At 51.6% G+C, this 21,664-nt stretch overlaps 2 protein-coding genes, 1 long non-coding RNA gene and 1 other non-coding gene across 13 annotated transcripts in view; all 4 read right to left on the bottom strand.

The window, feature by feature from the left end:
- EFHD2 (EF-hand domain family member D2) overlaps window positions 1–6,103 on the bottom strand; it is a 20,369-nt gene extending 14,266 nt beyond the window's left edge. The window contains exon 1 of the mRNA XM_032300482.1: window positions 5,714–6,103. Within this exon, the coding sequence (XP_032156373.1) occupies window positions 5,714–6,024 (311 nt within the window). The 5' untranslated portion in view covers window positions 6,025–6,103. The remainder of the gene's footprint in view (window positions 1–5,713) is intronic.
- Window positions 6,104–15,932: 9,829 nt separating this feature from the next.
- The window catches only part of FHAD1 (forkhead associated phosphopeptide binding domain 1), a 160,279-nt gene continuing 154,547 nt past the window's right edge, over window positions 15,933–21,664 (bottom strand). For 6 of the 10 annotated variants that reach the window (XM_032300467.1, XM_032300474.1, XM_032300468.1 and 3 more), the window contains 2 exons: window positions 19,247–19,356; window positions 15,933–16,131 (listed from right to left, as the gene is read on the bottom strand). In XM_032300467.1, the coding sequence (XP_032156358.1) occupies window positions 16,002–16,131; window positions 19,247–19,356 (240 nt within the window). In that variant the 3' untranslated portion in view covers window positions 15,933–16,001. Of the gene's footprint in view, window positions 16,270–19,203; window positions 19,357–21,664 lie in introns of all 10 variants that reach the window. The other 4 variants (XM_032300471.1, XM_032300477.1, XM_032300473.1 and 1 more) reach the window with 3 other exon arrangements.
- Window positions 18,189–18,295, bottom strand: LOC116566693. The gene has a single exon (XR_004275975.1). It is a non-coding gene; the product is annotated as a U6 spliceosomal RNA (small nuclear RNA).
- The window catches only part of LOC116566325, a 2,370-nt gene continuing 964 nt past the window's right edge, over window positions 20,259–21,664 (bottom strand). Inside the window, exon 2 of the long non-coding RNA XR_004275833.1 lies at window positions 20,259–21,405. This is a non-coding gene — a long non-coding RNA (uncharacterized LOC116566325). The remainder of the gene's footprint in view (window positions 21,406–21,664) is intronic.

Raw genomic sequence — 21,664 nt, 5'->3', positions numbered from 1 at the left:
ATCAGGCTGAGTGCGGTGGCTCACGTCTGTAATTCCAGCACTTTGGGAGGCTGAGGCAGACAGATCACTTGAAGTCAGAAGTTCAAGACCAGCCTGGCCAACATGGTGAAACCCCATGTCTACTCAAAAAAAAAAACAAAACCAAAAATTAGATGGGTGTGGTGGTGTGTCCTGTAGTCCCAGCTACTTGGGAGGCTGAGGCAGGAGAATCACTTGAACCCAGGAGGTGGAGGCTACAGTGAGCCAAGATCACGCCACTGCACTTCAGCCTTGGCAGCAGAGTGAGACTCCATCTCAAAAAAAAAAAGGAAAAAGAAAGTATTAATCTCGTTGTGAGAATTCAATTCAGTTCTCCAAATAATATACATAGGCTGCTCCAGGAATGGCTGGACTAGTGGCTCTGTTTAACAAGGAGGGGCACAGAGGCAGGGGGCTGGCTGCAAAGAGAACATCAGTACAGTGTCATTCATGAGAGCTTTTGGTCCTCATGGCAGAAAGAAAGAAACCTTCCATTGCTAGCCCTGTGGGTACATCCTCTCTACCCACAAACCTCTACACGTTTATTCTATCTAAGACTGTAAGCCTCTTGAGGGCAGGAACTTGATTCATTTAACTAACTCTCTGGATCTTGCAGTGCATAAACTTAATAAAATACCTGTTGGAAGAATGATCACATGTGTGAACTTTGTACTTTTCTTTTTTTTTTTTTGAGACAGAGTCTCACTCTGTCGCCAGGCTAGAGTGCAGTGGCGCGATCTCAGTTCACTGCAACCTCCGCCTCCCGAGTTCAAGGAAGTCTCCTGCCTCAGCCTCCCAAGTAGCTGGAACTACAGGCGTACACCACCATGCCCAGCTAATTTTTATATTTTTTTTTAGTAGAGATGAGGTTTCACCATGTTGGCCAGGATGGTCTCGATCTCTTGACCTCGTGATCCACCCACCTCGGCCTCCCAAAGCGCTGGGATTATAGGCGTGAGCCACCGCGCCCAGCTGAACTTTGTATTTTTCAGAAACATCATCTATCATGCAAACAGCCCAGATGCCATGATGGGTTCTTTACAAAGACTCGGCTTTTTTATATCTAATCCTCAGAACTTTACCAGGTAGGTTCTGGAGCCCCAGAGGAAATCAAGGCTCAGAGAAGCTGAGTACCCTGTCTGGAGCAACCCAGCTGGGTGGTGGGAGACGGGGAGAACCCCCCCGAACTGTTGTTTGCTCTCCCCTTTTGTGTGCCACCTGCCTTCCCCGTAACTAGGTGATAATGAATGCATTTCTCCCTTTTTGTTATTTATCAAAGCCATATGCAGCTGTCAATCAGAGTGGCTTTCAGCAGGAGAGAAGGAGGGCTCTAACCCTGGGTCCTGTCACTAGTGCCCAAAGCAAAGGGCTGTCGCCAACTGGCAGGCCCAGAAACTCCACTGGTGGTAAGTGGAGGCAGCCAGTGGGCGTTGTAGAGCTGCCTCTGAGCCAGCCACAAAGACCACTTCGGGGACCCCATGAGGGGCCCAGGAGTGGGTGTATGCTCAGCTGGGGATGGCAGTGACAGTATTTTAGTAACGATTCTCTCTGTGCCAAGCACTGGGCTAAGTGCCGTACAACGACCCTGTGAGGTGGGTCCCCTGTCATCCTTGTTCCAGGGTGAGGAACAGAAGCTCCGAAGGGCTCCAGGGCCAGCAACTGGATTCAAACCCAGGGCTGCAGATTCCAGACCCAGCTGACTGCAACCAGGGAGGGCTCCTGGGAGAGGAGTGTCCCGGGAGGTGGAGGGGTGGGGAGGGGAGAGGAGGACGGGAGGCCTTCAGAGCCTGTGCAGGGAAGAGCTGGCAGGAGGAAAGGTAAGCCTGCCTCTCTGATGCAAGGTGTCCTGAGATGAAGTGGCTGGGGACGAGGGTGGGGACAGGGCCTGTGAGGCTGGGCTAGAAGGCAGACAAGGATCTAGGGCATCGTCCTCAGATTCCACCGAAGCTTCAGAATTATATTTCCGGCAGGTCTCGGCTTACAAAACCCTCCAAGGTCCCATCTAGGCTGTTGTCAGCCCAGGGGTGGGCACCCCCGGGGCTCTCCAGGGCCATCCTGTTTGCCTCCCTGACAGAAGAGTTCAGAGCCAGCCCTGGAGGGGCAGAGAGAAGGAGGGAGCAGCTGGGGGATCAGAGGTGTTGCTGGGTGTAGCCTGGGGCTGCCCGGGGAGGAGGGGAGAGTCCTGGCTCCCAGGGGCAGGGAGACTAGACTCTAAGTGTGTCATGTCCTCTGAGCCCAACCCTACGACACCAGGGCCACTCTCCCCACCGTACAAGGTTTCAGCCCCACTGAAAACCTTTCTGTAACCCCAAGCAAGTGACCGCCACACCTTTCTGGGTCTCGGTTCCCTCTTCTGTAAAACGAGGAGAAGGGCTGGAGTCAACCCTCTAGGTCTCTCCCAGGAGGAACCTGAATGACTCTAGCTGTGAGACCGGTGACGGCTGAGAGTGTATCTTCCCCTGTCCCCTCTCTTCCCCCTCCATCTCCAGCCTCAGGAAGTACCTGCTGAATCAACATGGCATAGGTGGACCAGAAGGCCCTGGAAGGCAGTTCCAACATCCAGAAGGGCCCAGGACCCCTGAGACATATGCACGTCAGGGCTGAAGGACCTTTGGGGGTCATCAGGGATAGCCTGCCCCTTTTACAGGTGGGTAGACTGAGGCCCAGGGAGGACAAGCAGACTAGGGTGGAAGCCTAGCTACCTAGCTCCTGGCCCCCAAGGAAAGGCCGGCTCCCATTCTCCTGCTGGCCTCGTGGTCTCCTGCCCTCTGCTCTGGTGTCTGGCTTCCCAGGAGGGTAGGCTCCGCTCCTCCCTGCCCTCTGCTCTCCCCAGAGCCCTGGCTCTGATGCCCTGGCTATGATCCGGGGCCCTGCTTGCATCCAGGAGGCTGCAGCTCCACTCGGACAGCAGAAGCAGAACGGGGGTTTTGTCTTCCACGAGAGCCCGTCTGTTGGTGGCGGGGGTGGGCTCCATTGGCACAGTGAAGCCTTGTTTCCTTGAATACACAATCTGCAGCTTTCCAGCCTCACCCGGCCCCGGCGGGCGGCACTTCCTTCCTAGAGGTCCAGCTTCCTGGCCCCTGCCTGCCCCATCAGCCCTCCCCAAACGCTGGCAAGCAGTGCTGGTGCCAAGAGGTGGCTTGGAGGGGTCTGGCTCCCCTCAGTCTCCCTCACAGTACCTCTCATCAAACTAGCACCAGAAACAGCCTGTGTAAGAAAAAGTGAGTTTGCTGCGCAAAGAAGCTTCCAGAGTGTGCCCTCAGCCGCACGCCACTTCCAAACTGCAGCCTCCCAAGTCCCACTCATTTGCGGTGTCTGGGTTCTCCCAGAAAAGCTCCATCTTTGTTTGGGTGGCCAGTGGGCAGCGAGGCTGTGGAAGCCCATGAGGAGGCAGGCGCGGGGGAGAAAGGAGAGACTGGGGCTGGGGGTCTAGGGGTGGGGACATGAGCGGAAGATCCGCCACACACATGGAAGCAGGCGTTGGAGAAGGTTTTCCGACGTGAAAACAGATGCCTGTGATAGGAAACCCACGAGGGGAAGAACCCAGGTTTTGGAGTCACAGACCTGGGTTTGCATCCTGGCTCTAATGTTTTCTAGCTGGGTGGTCCCGACAAGTTATTTGAGTCCTTGTCTGCACAAAGGTGAGGAAGAGCTCTGTGTCCCGGGGCTGTTTGAAGGACCTGGTGAGCACCTCAGCATTATCAACACAGGGATCTCTGTGGGGTCTGAATCAGCTCTGCACTTCCCCCCCCCCCCCCCCCCCCCGGGGACAGTGACAGACAGTGACCCATACTCACCCCTGTGTCCGCCCACCCGCCCAGAGAGCATCCAAGTTATTCTTCCAGGAACCCTGGAAATCCTGCTCTCCCAATCTCGCCAGTCTTTGGCTGGGAAGAAACCTCAGAAGAACTCCAGCCGAACACCCTGGAGTCGAGGAGGCAGGCGCCCTGGGACTTTCTCAAAGAGGTTCAGATGGGCCAGGGGTCAAGGACTTGATTTTCCCCCAGATGGACCTTGGGAAACTATGGGACTCCTCAGCCACCCCCAACTGGGAATCAGAAACCTTTCCCCTGCCTTGAAGCCAAATGCAGAAGCTGCCTCGAGCTGTGGAGAACAGGGGGAGCACCTTTCTCAAGCTGTGGGGTTGCAAAACGCCCCTTCCTGGGCTTCCGGCTTGATGTCTGGGCACAGACAGCTGCATGTGGCTGAGACTCACACCCCTGGTCTGCCCCCACCTCCCGCCCAGCCAAGGGGGAGCTGGCCTTGTGGCGCCCTTCCCTCGGCATTGGGCTTCGGGTGCCAGGTGGGTTCGCCCTCCTGGCTCACCCTCAGGACGCAGCCTCAGGCCAATGCTATCCCCTTCTAGAACCACTCCAGACCAGCACCCAGACCGTGGAACAGAGGCTATTCCCTCTCCAGGAGCCAGGGGCAGGGGGACAGGGAACTCGAGGTGGGGAAATGTACCAAGGGGAGGGGCCCTGGCACCTTCCCCACCCCCTGGGCACACACATAGCTGGGAGAGGGTGGCTGTGCTTCTTAGACCCAACAGATTGGGACCCAGGGATGGGCCCGAGGGGAGCTGGGCCCTCTCTCCCTCTACAGCGACATTATGATTGTTTTGTGGGGGCACAGGGGATGAGCCCACAGGCCTGGGGGTGCCCATCTCCCCTGGTGAGGGCACAGCATGTGGAATCTGATAGAAAAAGGGTAGGGGTAGGGGTAACCGGGCAAGTCACATAGGAAGGGGCCCCTTTTCCAACTAGGGTGGGTGTGGGACATCGGGGGTTCCTGTGGGGAGGGAAGGGGATACATGGAGTGGGGAGGAGAGACAGGGGCCTTGCGACAGAAGCAGGGGGAGGAGGGAGGGCTTCCAAGCAGAGGGGACTCAGCCCCCAGGGATGACGGGGGAGGTTTACACGCCTGCAGAGGGGGAACAGGGCCAGGGGTCCCTTCCCAGGAAGACCACTATGCATGAAGGACTTGGGTCCTGGCTAATGAGTGGGTGGGGGCTGGGGGTGGAGGGGCCAGTCTTTGCCCCCAGTTTGCTGGTAGATGCTGAATGACTGGAGAAGAAGTTGGGGGGGGGTCCCTGCCCAGAACCCACCTTGAGGGACACCTGAGATAAGCAGAGGAAATGAAAAGACCCTAAGGAAAGGAATGTGGTTGGCATGCGGTGTTGCGGGGGACGCTGGGGTGGGTGTCTACGGCCAGTGAGTGTTGGGGTGGGGGTGGGGAATGCGAGAGGCTGGGATGGGGGAAGGAAGGCCGCCGGGACTTCAGCCTCGGTGTGTGCGGTGTGGGGTAGGGGAGAAACACCACCAACAGGGCGGGGGGCCCGGGACCCACACTTGTGGTGGTGGTGGTGGGGGTGGGATCGCAGGGTCTGGCGACTATCTGGAGGGAGGCTCGGGGTTCCCCACTCTGTAGGCGCGCCTAGGGTGTACCGGGGGCAGCACAAATACGAGGAGTCGCCGGGTGCCAGGGGCCGGGGGTCCCCCAGACCAACGTGCGTGGTGGGGTGCCGGGTCTCGATCTGGAAGGGGCCGCGGGGTCCCCACCCCCGGGGCGCCTGGGTTCAGGGGAGTGTGGCTGGCGGCAGGGGTCCCGGGGCGGCGCGGGGTCCCCGGATCGGGGGGTTCGGGGCCCGAGGCCGGGTCGCGGGGCGGGCGGGGGGCCGGGTCGCGCGGGCACTCACTGCTTGAACATCTTCTCCATGTCCTTGATCTGCTTCCTGGAGAACTCCTTGAACTCGGTGTAGGGGTTGAAGACGCGGCGGCTGGGCGACTGGGGCTCGCCGATGCCCTGGTTGAGGTCGGCGCGCCGCAGCAGCTTGGCGCTCAGCTCGCAGTCCGCGCTGCCCAGCGCCTCGGCCGCCTCGTCCGGCGCCCCCGCCGCCCCCGCCGCCGCCGCCCCGTTCAGCCCGGGCTGCTCCGCGGCCTCGCCGCCGCCCTCGCCCTCCATCTGCAGCCGCCGGCTCAGCTTGGTGGCCAGCTCGTCCGTGGCCATGGTGGCCCGCGCGGCGCTCGCCTCGGCCGGGCCCCTACTCGCCGCGCAGCGCCGCCGGCCGCGCTCTTCCTCTTCCTGACACTCCCCGGGCCAGGCGCCGCCCCCGAAGGTGGGACTTGGGCCCCGGCGGGGACCGCGCGCCCCGCCCCCATGCCCGGGCCCGCGCGGCGTGCGCGTGATCGCTCCCTGCCGCCGGGGGTCGAGTGTGCCCTGCGCTCCCCGCCCGCAGCCGTGTGACCCCCGCGAGGCCGGGGAGCGCGGCGGAAAGCCACAGCCCCTCTTGGTGCCCGCTGTGGCAGCTGAGCGGGAGGGGCCCCATTGGGACCCTGGCGGGAGGGAAGGGGGCTCCTCCCCCGCGGCTTGGGTGGGGAGCGGGGCTCGGGGGGCGCCGCCCCACCCCCTTCTCTGGAATCCCCACGCCGTGAAGTCATAATCCTGTGTCTGTGACACCCTGTCGGTTGCCATGGAGACGACTCGCTGTTAAACACTGGCGTTCCCGATGAGGGCTGCAGGGGTTCCGAGGTGGACCTGGGCAGCAGAAACCCCTGTTTAGGGTGAACCGTGGCGGGCGCCGCTGGCCTCTTGGAAGAGGACAGACTAGCAGCTGCGAGGGAGATGGGGCTGGGCTGCACCCCTGCAAGGGCCCCCGGACACAGGGGGTGAGGGACAGGGGAAGGGGCTGGTGGTCCTCTCTCCTGAGGCGCCGCACTGTCACATGGATGACTTGGCAGAATAGCTGCTGGGCCAGTGTGGTCGCCTGTGGCTCTACTTTAGGGAAACTGACTGGGAAATCATGATGTCGCCATTTTGATGGGGTCCCCAGGAGAGAGATGTTCTCCCCAAAAGCTCCTGGACAGGGCTGGGGAAACAGTTCAGACAATCAGTAACTTGGTGTTCTGGGCTGTTCCCTTACAACTGCACAACTCTGGACCTCCAACATCAGAACCACTGGAGCCTAGGTTAGTAATACAGATTCCCAGGCTCCAATTTGGACAAACGAAACCGATCTCGGATCCAGGAATCTGCATGTAAACAAGCACCCAGGGGAGTTCTCACTGAAATTTGGGAGTCACTGATTTAGGAGGAGGACTATGCTGTGTGCATGTTCTCTGAAATGTTAGGTCAATCAGGACCCCTCTACTGAAACTGCTCCAACCAGCCAAGGTGCAGAGAAAAGATGCGTCTCGGGCCCCAAAGCCAGTGTGTTCTGGAGGCAGGGACCCCGTGGGAATGTAAAGCCAGCAAGCTGTTACCCAGTGATTTGCACAGAACAGAGACTCAGTTGATATTTGTCAATTTGCTGTGTTTAAGAACATTGCTGAATTAATTTTTTTAAATTATATTTTGCTGCTGAACTAATTTAAAAGGTATTTTTAAAAGGACGAAACTGAGGAAAAAACCTTCAAGTTTCAGAAAATGGAAAGTTCTCATTCACTTCTTTATGAAATTATGTTTGAGTCCAATAAAGATGCTCAGCTTAAATGATTTTTTTTTAAAGCTCAGAATTAAGTTTCTCTTAGTTTGGGGCAGCTTGGTCCAGCTACTTGCAAAAGACAGGCTTCCATCTCTCCCGTATGCAGCCTTGAAGCTCCCAACAGAAGTAAAATAGTTATTTAAGGAATGTAAAGTACTGGGGACAGGATGTAAATTAAAATGTTTAAAATGATGTCTGCAGATGATGTTTGTAGATGCTTAAGTTTGTCGAACTCTTAGTCTTCCTCACAAAGCAGCTAACTACTTTCAAGACTGACGAGACTCTTTTTACTCCAGCTTATGATTTCCAATGGTTCTGCATGAAGCTGGGCTGCCGTTTTATGAAACGGTTTGCATCTGCTTGACGTGGGAGCAAACTTCACAGTAAGGCGATAATTGAGGGGTTTGCCTGCTTGCAAAACAACTTACATATATGTAAAAAACCTGGGGTTTGAGCTGGGCGCGGTGGCTCACGCCTGTAATCCCAGCACTTTGGGAGGCCGAGGCGGGTGGATCACGAGGTCAAGAGATCAAGACCATCCTGGTCAACATGGTGAAACCCCGTCTCTACTAAAAATACAAAAAATTAGCCGGGCATGGTGGCGCGTGCCTGTAATCCCAGCTACTCAGGAGGCTGAGGCAGGAGAATTGCCTGAACCCAGGAGGCGGAGGCTGCGGTGAGCCGAGATTGCGCCATTGCACTCCAGCCTGGGTAACAAGAGCGAAACTCCATCTCAAAAAAAAAAAATAAATAAACCCCTGGGGTTTGGGTTCGAATTATGTGGACCACGTGTGCATAGTAAGCTCTCTGGTCAGTTACTCATTTGGCTTGTGTGGACATAGCCCTCGGGAGGGAGGGAGGGTGCGCTCCATGACACACAGGTTGGGGAATTCCTGTTTATTACCTACAGCGTCTTGCAGAAGGGCTGCTGAATGCTGGTGGCTTGCAACTGTGAAACTCAGACAGAGCTCAGGAAATGCTGCCCGGGTGGATGAGTCCTTTTAACACCTCTTGGGTTGACTTTTCTCACAGGTTTTCCAGGTTTGCAAAGCTCTGAGACTGTGACCTCAAGCTGCCCAGTACTTTGGCCCCATTTCAGAGGCTTTGGGCCTGGGCCAGAGATGGACGCTGCAGGGGCTATGTTTTATTCAAAGTTTTTTTCTTCATTGGTCATTTCATTGGTCATTGGACTTCAAGAAAAGCACTTCTTCAGGATCAAAGTAGCAGTGATGGAAAGAAAAGCAGAGAAATCCAATGAGTCCTAATTGGTGGTGAAACTTCCAGGAAATATCACTTGCCTCTTGATTAGGGGAAATCACTTTTAAATGACCCTGAGTTCTGTGCCCCAAGCATAGATTCTGGCAGAAAGAAACGAGCTGGCCTGATGACACACTGCAGCATCTGGTCATGTGGAAAGAATGATCTTCAGGAAAAATCACACCCTTGGCAAAGGCTTTTTACAGAGGCAAGGGCGAGCCGGCCAATTCTGACAATGTTCCAATGTGGCAAAGGGAGCCAGGCGGGCTTAGTCATCATTACTTATGTGTCTTCTCTTCCTCCCACATCTCCTTGTATAACTGTCTTTTGGGGAGGGGTGAAGCGATATTAAGAAAAACAACAGCGCTTTGAAAAAGGGGCAGGGGGAATAAACAAGAAGGGGAGAAAGAGTTGGGAAGAGCTCTTGGGTGATGGGGAGATGGCATGGGGATATTCTGGAGCCTGACGGAACTGTGTGGTCCCACCAGCCTGAGATGCTGGGAAAACAGGAAAGGATTCGGGAAGTGGCGGAGATGAGGTTGGCTCACAAAATGCAGGGCTCCCTGAGCACTTTACAAATACCAGCTTGCAAATTAATCATGACAAACACTCCCCGGTCATCAGGAAACCCTTGATGGATGGAGGACAGTGCACAGAGATCAAAGTTCAGGGGCAGCACCAATATTCATCTGGGGCAATTGGAGTGAAAGCAGGATGGGGTCACAGCCTGGTTGGTCTCAGAGGCTTTCCCATCTTTTGCAAGATCTGGAAACCATGCAAAGGGTGTAATGGGGAGAGGAGCTGACATCAGGCATTATGCGACCACTGAATGGGGGCAAAGAGGCAGGAGGAAAAGTGAGTGACGACGGGGCAACAGCTGCAGGTAGACCCATTTGCAGGTTATCAGAAACTAACTTAACTATTCAGCTCTCTGTTTGTGGTTACCTTGAACGCTATGAATCCACTTGAAAACCAGGATGATCCTTCAAGTGAGCTGCAGATGTCCAACTGGGTGTGTTTTCTGCTTCTAAGTCACAGGTAATTCGGTGTACAAGTTTGACACCCTGATGGGCCCTAGCCTTAGCTCCGTTTTAAATTCCCAGAGTGTTTTTGTGTTTGTGTGCCTATGGGGGGAATACCTTAAAACCCAGCAATGCTGCTCCCACAGTGCTCTCCTGGACCCCTTCCAAAGATGGTAATATTATGGGCAGCTGGTTTCGATTTTTATATTTGCAACAGCTACTTGGAGAATTGCCAGCAACAGGCAGGCAATCAGGATGTATTTATTAAGTGTACTGGGCACTGGGCACTGGTCCTGGAATTCTCCTGGTTGTAAGCAAGTGGGGGGACAGGGAGGTGAGAGCTAGAATAGCCATTTTGAAGTGTGAGGTTTATTGGACCCCATACTGGGCGACTGATGGAGAGAGGCTACCAGTCTTCCAGCTAAACTTCCCTCTGGTAAAGACCCAGCAATTGTTTTCCATAGCAAAGCGTTAGTAAAATATCTATTACTCCCAACACAACCTCCTGGGGGAAGGGACCTGTCTGTCTGCTTCAACTTTGGATCCTGAGTGCCCACATCAGGGTACCTGGCCCGAGGTGAGTGCTGTAGAAATAGTTGTTGAACGAATGCATGAGGACCTGCTCTGCCTGAGGGCTGGGGACAGATTGGGAGTCTTCTGTGTCCCCTCCAGAGCATCTGGTGGCCCATTTTTAGGTCTCAAGGTCACTGCCAAGAAAGAGAAGCTGCTAAAGTGACACCTCTGTGCACCCACATGACTTAACACAAAAGTTAACACGAGCTCTTCAAAAACAAGCCTCTCAAGTGTCTGTCTCCTGCCTTCCCTGAGGACAGCATTGGTGGCATCAGATAGGGGTTGGGGCTGGGTGACCTGCTGGTCCTTGGCCATCACTGTGGCCCAGAGGTCATTTAAGTAGCTCTCTGCTCAGCAGACAGGCAGAGGGAATAGATGGAAGGTACAAGTAAACACTGCATGTGGCCACGGCGAAGGCACCCCAGAGCCTGGGAGGCTGAAAGGGACATCATAAAACCAACACATAATGGACCATTGCAGAGACAGGCAGAGGAAATAGCATGGTGCCCAGGCCAGGGACACCTGACCTAAGGTATTTTGTTTTTTTGAGACAGGGGTCTCTCTCTGTCACTCAGGCTGGAGTGCAATGGTGTGATCATGACTCACTGCAGTCTCAACCTCCCAGGCTCAGCCTCCTTAGTAGTCGCTGGGACTACAGGTGTGCACCACCAGCCCCGGTTAGTTTTTGTATTTTTTTGTAGAGATGGGGTTTTGCCATGTTGCCCAGGCTGGTATTGAACTCCTGAACTCAAGAGATCTATCTGCCTTGGCCTCCCAAATTGTTGGGATTATAGGCATGAGCCACCACACCTGGATGACCTAAGGTATTAATTTAAGAAAGCAGGTGATTCTCAGGGGGGTATGAAGCCAGCATGCCTAGAGGAAGGGAATGCACCACGAAGGTGTTGTCTCCTGAGGCTCGGTCCAGGAGAGGCAGGTCTCTTAGACCCAGTGACAGTGCTCCTAGTGTGCAGATGCACCTCTCTGATGACAAAAGGCAGTGTGGTTGTGATATTTTACATATATAGTTTTTGTTATTGTTGTTGTTTTTGGGATAGGGTCTCACTCTGTCACCCAGGCTGGAGTGCAGTGGTAAGAACACGGCTCACTGCAGCCTCAAAATCCCAGTTTCAAGCGATCCTTCCACTTCAGCTTCCTGAGTAGCTGTAACTACAGGCATGCACCACCTGGCTAATTTTTCAAAGTTTTTGTAGAGACCGAGTCTCGCTATGTTGCCCAGGCTGGTCTCAAACGCCTGGGCGTAGGCAATCCTCCTGCCTCGGCCTCCCTCAGTGCTGGGGTTACAGGCGTGAGCCACTGCACCAAGCCTATATTTGTTTTTTTGTCCACAGTTCCTGGCCTGTAACTCCCATGGCCCTTGTTATAGTGAACACGGTCTCCCTCTCTGAAGTTCTTCCACCCCCCTTCACCTGCTCATAGCAGGATTCTGATTCTGGGTCTAATCTCATTCCAGAGAGGGGTCCGCCGAATACCCTAGAGGAAGGGATGCTGCACAGAGAGGCCAAGAAGAATTTGGACAGACAGGCCTTGGTGGGTTTAGATCTTTTTGTCCAATCCCATTTTGACAGCTGTCCATGCTTCACTCATGCTTACCCAATGAAGTCTCCGCAACAGGCCTGAAAGGACAGGGTTCAGGAGCTTCCAGAGAGCTGAGCAGATGGAGGTTCCTCAGGGATGGTGCTTCAGGGAGGGTGTGGAAGCTGCCCCTTCCCCCATATCTTGCCCTGTGCATTTTCTTCATCTGTATCCTTTATTTTCCCGAGACAGAATCTTGCTCTTGTTGCCCAGGCTGGAGTGCAATGGCACGATCTTGACCCACTGCAACCTCCACCTCCTGGGTTCAAGCAGTTCTCCTGCTTCAGCCTCCTAAGTAGCTGGGATTACAGGCACCCGCCACCACACTCGGCTAATTTTTGTATTTTTAGTAGAGACGGGGTTTCACCATGTTGGCCAAAGTAGTCTCAAACTCCTGACCTCAGGTGATCCGCCCACCTCAGCCTCCCAAAGTGCTGGGATTACAGGCATGAGCCACCATGCCTGACCTGTATCCTTTATATCTTTTATAAACAATCAATCAATAAATGTGTTTCTCTGACTTCTGTGAGATGCTCTAGCAGATTAATCAGATCCACAGGGGGGTCATGGGAACCCCAACCAGAAGCCTGTGGGTCACAAGTTCCGGACTCCTGGACTTGTGACTGGTGTCTGAAGTGGGCAAGTCTTCAGGACTGAGCCCTCAACCTGTGGGATCTGATGCTGTCCCCAGGTAGAGAGCAATGGCGGACACCCGGCTGGCGTCTGCTGCAGAGCTGATTGCTTGCTTGAGGGTGGAGAGAAATCTCCCTCCACATGTGGTCACAGCATCTTCTGTCTTTGTCGATTGCTTTTGGTGTTGATTGAGAGAACAGGAAAAAGCACATTGAATGGTGTTCTTTTTCCCCATATTCAAAGTGGTGTAATGGTTAGGAGGTGGGTTTGGAAATCCCAGTGTGGTGACCTTGGCCAAATTACCTTCTGGCCTCATTTGCATTGTCTATAAAATGGGATCCTCTCAAGCACTCCTATCTCCTCCTGGTGTGCTTGAGAGGATTAAATGAGAAAATTTATGGAAAGTGTTTACTGCAGTGCACGGCATATAGTAAACGCTCAAAATGGTCTCAATGATGAAGATGACAATAATCTGGCTTCTAGGTAGTCACGTGGCAGGCAACAGCTATGCAGATCCTCATAATCTACTCAGGGTGACAGTTTAACATAGGGGTTGGCAATTCTAGCCCACTTCCTATTTTTATAAATAAAGCTTTAATGAAACACGGCCATGCTCATTCATTTATGGATCACGCTGCACTGGCAGAGTTGAGTGGTGGTGATAGAGACCTACGGTCAATAGAACATAACGGCCCTTTACAGAAAAAGTTTGTCATCCTGTCCTCATTCATTAGTAGACAGCCAGCTGGTTCCTGGACTTCACCGAGGAAAGTGCCATATTAAGCAGTTGTGTGTATAAAGTCTGGGCTCCAACATTTGCTCTGTGACCTTGGGCAAGTTACTTACCTACTCTGGGTTCATCATGTTCACAGAGGAAACAGGAGTGATGACAGTGGGGATGAAGTGGGATACTGTCTGGACCATGCTTTGCATAGTGTCTGATGGCTAGGAAGGACTCTATACGAAGTAGTTACTATGATTAGCTATTATATTTCAACTGATGAAAGGCACAAAGAAACTCCCAGGAAGAGGGTCATTGCTGCATGCTGCTCTCTTTAAAGAACGCCCAGCAGTAATCCCCTACAGGGCCAACAAGATATGTGGACATCAAAAGGGAGTGCTCCTATGCAACATACCCAGTAAATTAATGATTTCACTTCCTTTTCAGTTAAAGCAGTGGATCAGAATTTGAAAAGGAGTAAAGGTCAAGGCCATGAGGTTTAACTAACACGACAGCATCAGTGTCTGGCCCATAGTAGGCCCCCGGTATCCACTGGCTGAATGGATGGAGCTGGTTGTTTAACTGTAAAATATACTCTCTGATGATAAGACCACAGTTACCCAGAAGATAAGGTTTCCGCCTCCAATATTTTTGGGTCTTAGAAAGGAAAACAGTGTGCTAAAGATGACAGGAAACTCAAAACAAGGACCTGCTAATGCTTCTCCCAACTGGACGGAGGCACTGTGATGGATTCCTGGGTAACAGATGGGCAAAGAAAAATGTTTAAAAACAAAAGCTGGCACATAAGGTCATGAATTGCCCAAAATAACCTGTGACACTGAGCAGACGGATACGAGCAGTGCACCTGTTGGAAATGAGGCCAAGCTGATGAGCTGAAATAGCCAACCCTCACTGGTGCCCTACGTCCTGCTTCGGGACGCCTCAGCATGGGAAGGAGGCGCGCATCAGCATTATCCGGTTCAGGTTTCTCACATCCTTAGTGGATTGCTTTCATTCCTAAGTCCCTAAAAAATTGGAAACCACTCCACTTACCAGGAGCACGCCTTGGAATGCAGATCTGGAAGCTATTTTTTCCTTCCAGACATTTCATGACTCTGGTTTCTACACAGCAGGCGATGGTAACGCTGCCAAGTTTCAAGAGAAGGGCACCTTATCTGCAAAGTCACGAATCCAAGGATCCAAATGGGCTCCCATTGGCAAGGGCGGAAGGAAGTTGTTTGTCTTAGCTTCTCGAAAGATCAGAAGAAGATTGGGAGGTTTAGGGTATACAGGTACCTCGTTGTACCGTGGTGTGCCCCCCCCAGAGGAAAGACTGCCGGTAGCTTCTCAGAATCTGTAGTGGGTGGGGCTGTGTAGCAGAGTGTCTTAGTAAATGCCCATTTGGTTGCAAATGAACAGAAACTCAAACCAGCTGAGGCAAACAGGGAGCATCTATGGGGAAGAAAAGCCAGTTCCTGACGTCCAAGCCTGACTCTAGCTTTGCTTAGCCACTGATTTTCTAATCTTCCTCACTTCCTTCCAATAATCTCTATTTAAGTTAGCCACAGAAAGTATCTGTTGTTTACAACCAAGGGATCTTGAGTGATACAAAGGGTCCTAGTGGAACCCAAGAGCAGGCATTGGAATTGGCCTTCACAAAGAAGGAAACTGGGAATCAGAAAGTCATTGGGAATCAAGGTAACTTTCTCCCAGGTCAGCTGAGAATGTATTCAGCTTCAAATGGCAGAAAACCCCATGTGAGTAGATTGTAAAAATTTGGAGCCCCTCCCATACTTACTCTGGCTTTATCTGATGGGATGTTAACAAACACAAGGCAAGCAGAGACTTGAAAAGTGCTTGTGCACTGGGGCCCGTTCTCACCTGCTGCTCTGGGGAACCGTGGCCACCACATGTGAACGGGCCTAGTCCAGTGGGCTGAAGGATGAGTGGGCGTGCTGAGCAGAGACAAAGGGTTGCAGCGGAAGGCCTCTCTAGACCGCGTTTCTCAACCTCAGTGCTGTTGATATTTTAGATCAAATAATTCTTTGCTGTGGGGAGTTCTTTTGTCTATTGTAGATCATGTTTAGCAGCACCTTCGGCCTCTACCTAGTAGATGGGCACCTGCCCCTCCCTCATTGTGACAACCAAAATTATGTCCAGACATGGCCAAAGTTCTCTTGGGGGACAAAATTGCTCCTTGTTGACAAAACTACTGCCCTAACCCAACTCGTCTGCCAAGGCCAAGTGCGTGAAAGAGGCCATTCTAAACCACCCAGCCCCAGCCAAGACAGTCCTGACAGGAAGTGTGTAGCTTGACCCATGGAATCAAAAGAAATAATAAATATTTGTCTTTTTTTTTGAGACGGAGTTTCGCTCTTATCACCCAGACTGGAGTGCAGTGGTGCAATCTCAGCTTACTGCAACCTCCGCCTCCCAGGTTCAAGCGATTCTTCTGCCTCAGCCTCCCGAGTAGCTGAGACTACAGGTGCGCACCACCACGTGGGCTAATTTTTGTATTTTTAGTAGAGACGGGGTTTCACCGTGTTGGCCAGGATGGTCTTGATCTCTTGACCTCATGATCTGCCCACCTTGGCCTCCCAAAGTGCTGGGATTACAAACATATACACCTGACTACAGTGGCTTAAATAGATAGGGATTTATTTGTCTTATACAACAGGAAGTACAGAGGTAGGCAGTTCATTCATGATTCAGAGCTCAGCGATGCCACTGGGTGCCCACCCGGGCCTTCTTGCCCCTCCATTCCACTATCCTTTGGCCTGCTGCTGGTGTCTGCTGATCCCCAAGGTGGCTGCTCCAGCTTCCAGTCAGAGCTCCAGGGGTGAGAAAGGAGACAAGACAAAGGGACCAAGGGTGAATGCTTTCTCCTAGAGAAGCTGGAAGGGAAGCCCTCCACAGGGACTTTTCCTTATCTGCCATTAGCCAGATTGGTACAATATGGCCTGCCCTAGCTGCAAGGGAGGCAAGAAAATCACGATGATTAGCTTTGAGCCTACACGGTAGAGGAAAGTGATGGCTGAGCAATGATTACGTAGATTTAGTATCTGCTGAGGAGCTGTGGTGTCTGCTGCACTGTCTCTCTGGGGTTCTGCGGGTTTTTGTCTCTCCTTGTTGCATAGGTACTCCAGCGTCCTTTTTCTTCTGAAGACTGGCTTTGTTTTCATGAACACGAGGGGGAAAATGGTGGCCGTAGCCCTGGAACTGCATGAAGACTCTCAGCTCTATATTTGGGACTATGGTACAGTCTAATACTTTCATGTATTAGGTTCTTGAACATGTCTGAGATTTTCTAGAGTATTTGCAAAGTCAAGTTATGCTCCCCTTTCTTACTGACTTTTTATTTATTTTTGAGATGAGGTCTTGCTCTGTTGCCCAGGCTGGAATGCAGTGGCACAATCATAGCACACTGTAGCCTCAACCTCCTGGGCTCAAGTGATCCTCCCAGCACAGCCTCCCAAATAGCTGTGACTACTGGCACACGCCACCACATCAGCTAATTTTTAAGTTTCTTGTAGAGATAGGGTCTCACTATGTTGCCCAGGCTGAAATGGAACTCCTAGGCTCAAGCAGTCCTCCCGCCTCAGCGTCTCAAAGTGTTGGGATTACAGGTGTGAACCACCATTCCTGGCCTCTCACTGGCTTTAGACCCTAACCACATGTAAGATGTGCCTCCTATGCAATATCGCTCCAAGAATTTGCCCTATTTCTCCCAGGTTTAATCCGCTTAAAAAATACATTTTTTTTAAATTGTGGCTTTAAAAAAAATAAAAACAGTAGGCCGGGTGTGGTAGTTCATGCCTGTAATCCCACCACTTTGGGAGGCCGAGGCGAGCAGGTCACATGAGGTCAAGAGTTTGAGGCCAGTCTGGCCAACAGTGACACCCTGTCTATACTAAAAATACAAAAAATTAGCCATACATCGTGGCGGGTGCCTATAATCCCAGCTACTTGGGAGGCTGAGGCTGGAGAATCACTTGAACCTGGGAGGAGGTGGAGGTTGCAGTGAGCAGAGATGGTGCCATTGTACTCCAACCTGGGTGACAAGAGTGAAACTCCGTCTCAAAAAAAAAAGTATTAATGACTTCCGGCTCTTCCAATTTTTTTTTTTTTTTTTTTTTTTTTGCTGCCTGGCCACACAAGAATGGCAGTGAGGGGACGGATGGATGGAGAGAAGGCAGGGCTTGGAAGCAGCAAAGAGTACAGCAAATGAGAATGGAGGTCTCTCCAGGCACTGTGCTGAAGGAGCTTGTGACCGGAGCAGCGTGTGCTCTTTGGTGACTAGGGACTTGGTCTGTCCTTGTGGCCTGGGATGGTAACAACTAGGCCATGTGGTGTATCAGAATGGACAGTGTGAGATGGAATTAGAAACCTGGGTTCAAGACCCAACACGAGTTTACTGGCTGTGTGATTTTAGGCAGGCCATGTAAGTTCTCAGGGCTCAGCTTCCTCATCTGTCAAATGGGGAACATAATACTATTCACCTCCCAGCGCTGGGGGAGGATTAAATGAGATGTGTTTTGAAAATTGTGGAGTGCTATATAGATGTTAGTCATTATTACGGAAGCAATAAAACGATTGGTGTTCTAAATCTATTATAATAAACAGATTTTTTTTTTTTTTTGAGATTGAATCTTGCTCTGTCACTCAGGCTAGAGTGCAGTTGTGTGATCTCGGCTCACTGCAACCACCACCTCCTGGGTTGAAGTGATTCTCCTGCCTCAGCCTCCCGAGTAGCTGGGATTACAGGTCTGGCTAATTTTTGTATTTTTAAAATATATATCTATATATATTTTATTGCATTTTAGGTTCTGGCGTACATGTAAAGAACATGCAGGATTGTTGCATAGGTACATACATGGCAATGTGGTTCACAAAAATGGAATGCTCCACGAATTTGCATGTCTTCCTTGTGCAGGGGCTATGCTAATCTTCTCTGTATTGTTCCAATTTTAGTATGTGTGCTGCCGAAGCAAGCACAATTTTTGTATTTTTAGTAGAGATGGGGTTTCACCATGTTGGCCAGGCTGGTCTTGAACTCCTGACCTCAAGTGATCCACTTGCCCTGGCTTCAAGTTTCACTGGTCTTGAACTCCTGACCTCGTGATCCACTCACCTTGGCCTCCCAAATTACTGGGATTATAGACATAAGCCATCGTGCCAGGCCATAAATGAGATTTAAACTCGCTGTCCCAAAGCCCTGATAGCTCCAAAGTTACAATTCTACCTGAGGATCCAGGGTAAGTTTCATGTTTTCTCAAGTTTGAGTCTGTCGGAACTCTTAGGAGTTTTGATATTTGGGTACATCATGACCCAATGTGGAACCACATAATTATATCTACGAGGCCTGGACATCTGGGCTACAAACTTCTATTCTTCATACACCTGAGTTTGTGTACATTCATAGGTGTTTTGTTTTTTTTGTTTTTTTTTTTGAGACGGAGCCTTGCTCTGTCGCCAGGCACCAGGCTGGAGTGCAGTGGCGCAATCTCGGCTCACTACAACCTCCGCCTCCTGAGTTCAAACAATTCTCTTGCCTCAGCCTCCTTAGTAGCTGGGACTACAAGCATGTGCCACCACACCCAGCTAATTTTTGTGTTTTTTAGTAGAGACAGGGTTTCACCAAGTTGGCCAGGATGGTTTCGATCTCCTGACCTCGTGATCCGCCCGCCTCGGACTCCTAAAGTGCTGGGATTACGGGTGTGAGCCATGGCGCCCGGCCCATAGGTGTTTTTTAAAAAGAACCCTTCTCCCCACACACTCCAAAATATAATTTTGTTCAAAATACTGGTCTAGAAAGCGAAACACCAGGGTAACAATCTTTAAAGTCCTACAAAAGCAACTCAGTATTTTGACACAGACGACATGGAAGAGTCACATGAACTCACAGAGGGTCACACGAGGCCTGGTGGGATGAGGTTTCTCTAGTACCTTCCACGAGGCTTCGAATGCAAAAGGCTCTGGCTGGACTTGCTGGAGGTCTCTTTTCTCAGCATCTCTCTTTCTTGGTCCCTCTTTAGGGTGGCTTTTCTGGTTCCAACCTTTGACAAGCAAGAGAAAAAACACACAAACTCCATTGCAGTGAGACTCCAATTGTTCCACTCAAGTGGTTTTGTTATTTTTTATTTATTTATTTTTAAAATGAGGAGGACTAGACACTTCCCATGTATTTTATTGTATTTATTTATTTACTTTAAAAAAATATTGAGACAGAATCTTGTTCTGTTGCCAGGCTGGAGTGCAGTGGAGTGATCTCGGCTGACTGCAACCTCTGCCTCAAGGTTCCAGTGATTCCCCTGCCTCAGCCTCCCAAGCAGCTGGGACTACAGGAACATGCCACCATGCCCAACTAATTTTTGTATTTTCAGTAGAGATGGGGGTTTCACCACGTTGGCCAGGCTGATTTTGAACTCTTGACCTCAAGTGATCTTCTCACCTCAGCCTCCCAGGGTGCTGGATTTATACTTAAGGGATTACAGGCGTGAGTCACCGCATCCGGCTGGTTTTATTATTTTTTTAAGAGATAAAATGATTCATCATTATCATCTTACTCAAAGATGAGCCTTAGTAAGGTTTTGGGGTGGCCGCTCCAGATACACAGATATTGCTTTCTCTTTCTCTATTCTCTTTTTCTTCTCTTTTTTCTTGATGCGGGGTCTCACTCCACTGCCCAGGCTGGAGTGCAGGGGAGCGATCCTGGCTCACTGCAGCCTTGACCTCCTCACGCTCAGGTGATTCTCCAACCTCAGCCTCCCAAGTAAGCTGGGACTACAGGTACGCGCCACTATGCCCAGTTTATTTTATTTTATTTTTTGTAGAGACAAGGTTTTGCCATGTTGCCCAGGCTGGTCTCGAATTCCTGGGCTCAAGTGATCTGCCCTCCTTGGCCTCCCAAAGTGCTGGGATTACAGGCGTGAGCCACCAAGCCAGGTCTATTTACATATTTTTTAGTTTGAAACCTAAAAAATATGGGAGGGGGGTTGTTATGGCAAGCACATTCGTTGTGATGGTGTTCTTCCTAAAAAGCTGTTAACTGAACTGAATGTGTCTAATGTCTCTGATGGCTTAGAACTGGGTGTCCAATCTTTTGGCTTCCCTGGGCTACACTGGAAGAAGAATAGTTGTCTTGGGCCACATGGAAAATACATGAACACTAACAGTAGCTGATGAGCTAAAAAAAAAAAAAAAAATTCCTATAGTGTTTTAAGAAAGTTTACCAATTTGTGTCGGGCTGTATTCAAAGCTGTCCTGGGCCTCCGGTTGGACAAGCTTGGCTTAGAAGGAGAAAGTGAAGTATGTTTAAGGGAGGGTCTGTTTAACCCTTTGAGGACCTCCCAGCTCGAAGGAGGGGGCATTCTGGTGGCCGGGTGTATGACCCCCTCCCAGGTCGTAGCTGATTGGACACTTGGCACAGCTGGGCTTTTCCGATGCCCACTCCCAACAGTTGGGGTAATGGGTTGTGAGATGCCACTTGCTCCCTGGGCTGGCCCTTTTAACTGCGGGCCTGGGAGGTTGTCCCTTCCTGTCATACAACTGGAGAGAGAAGAAATAAGCAGGGGGGCAGTATAGAGAGGGGCAGAGGAATGACATAGATACATGTGTGTGCTCCAGTGCATGCATGCACGAGACGATGCCTGGGTATCTTCCTCGTTCTCTCCTGGAGCTTTAATAAGGCACTTATTTCTGTATTCTTATAAAAGGCCCCCACTGCGCCCCCTTTCTGAGTAGGTTTTTGTTAACTGCAACCCAAGGTCTCTCGCCCACACAATTCTGGAGACACTGGGGACACTACTGTGGTTTGCAGGTTTCTTTCCAACAGGATTCACCTTGCCAATCCCGTCTCCTGCAAAGCCATGCCACCAGCCTTCAGGCTGCACGTATACCTGGTGCAAGAGGGCTGGGTGGCCAGTCGCGTTTCAGCTCTGCCACTTGCTACGTGACCCTCAGTTTCCTCATCTGTCAAACAGGGATGAATGTGGATCCTGCCTTCCTCAGAGGGCGGAGAGGAGACTCTGGGAGGATTTCCGTGGAAGGGTCTGTTAGGACCATCTCTTAAGCTCTTTGCACCTTAAGATGGATTTAAAAATCACCTCCTTCAAGCCTGTAATCCCAGCACTGTGGGAGGCCGAGGCGGGTGGATCACGAGGTCAAGAGATCGAGACCATCCTGGTCAACATGGTGAAACCCCGTCTCTACTAAAAATACAAAAAATTAGCTGGGCATGGTGGCGTGTGCCTGTAATCCCAGCGACTCAGGAGGCTGGGGCAGGAGAATTGCCTGAACCCGGGAGGCGGAGGTTGCGGTGAGCCGAGATCGCGCCATTGCACTCCAGCCTGGGTAACAAGAGTT

Source organism: Sapajus apella, unplaced genomic scaffold, assembly GCF_009761245.1.
Source record: "Sapajus apella isolate SASKATOON/1434 unplaced genomic scaffold, GSC_monkey_1.0 scaffold43, whole genome shotgun sequence".
Classification (NCBI taxonomy): domain Eukaryota; kingdom Metazoa; phylum Chordata; class Mammalia; order Primates; family Cebidae; genus Sapajus; species Sapajus apella.
This window is presented reverse-complemented; position numbering and strand designations above follow the sequence as displayed.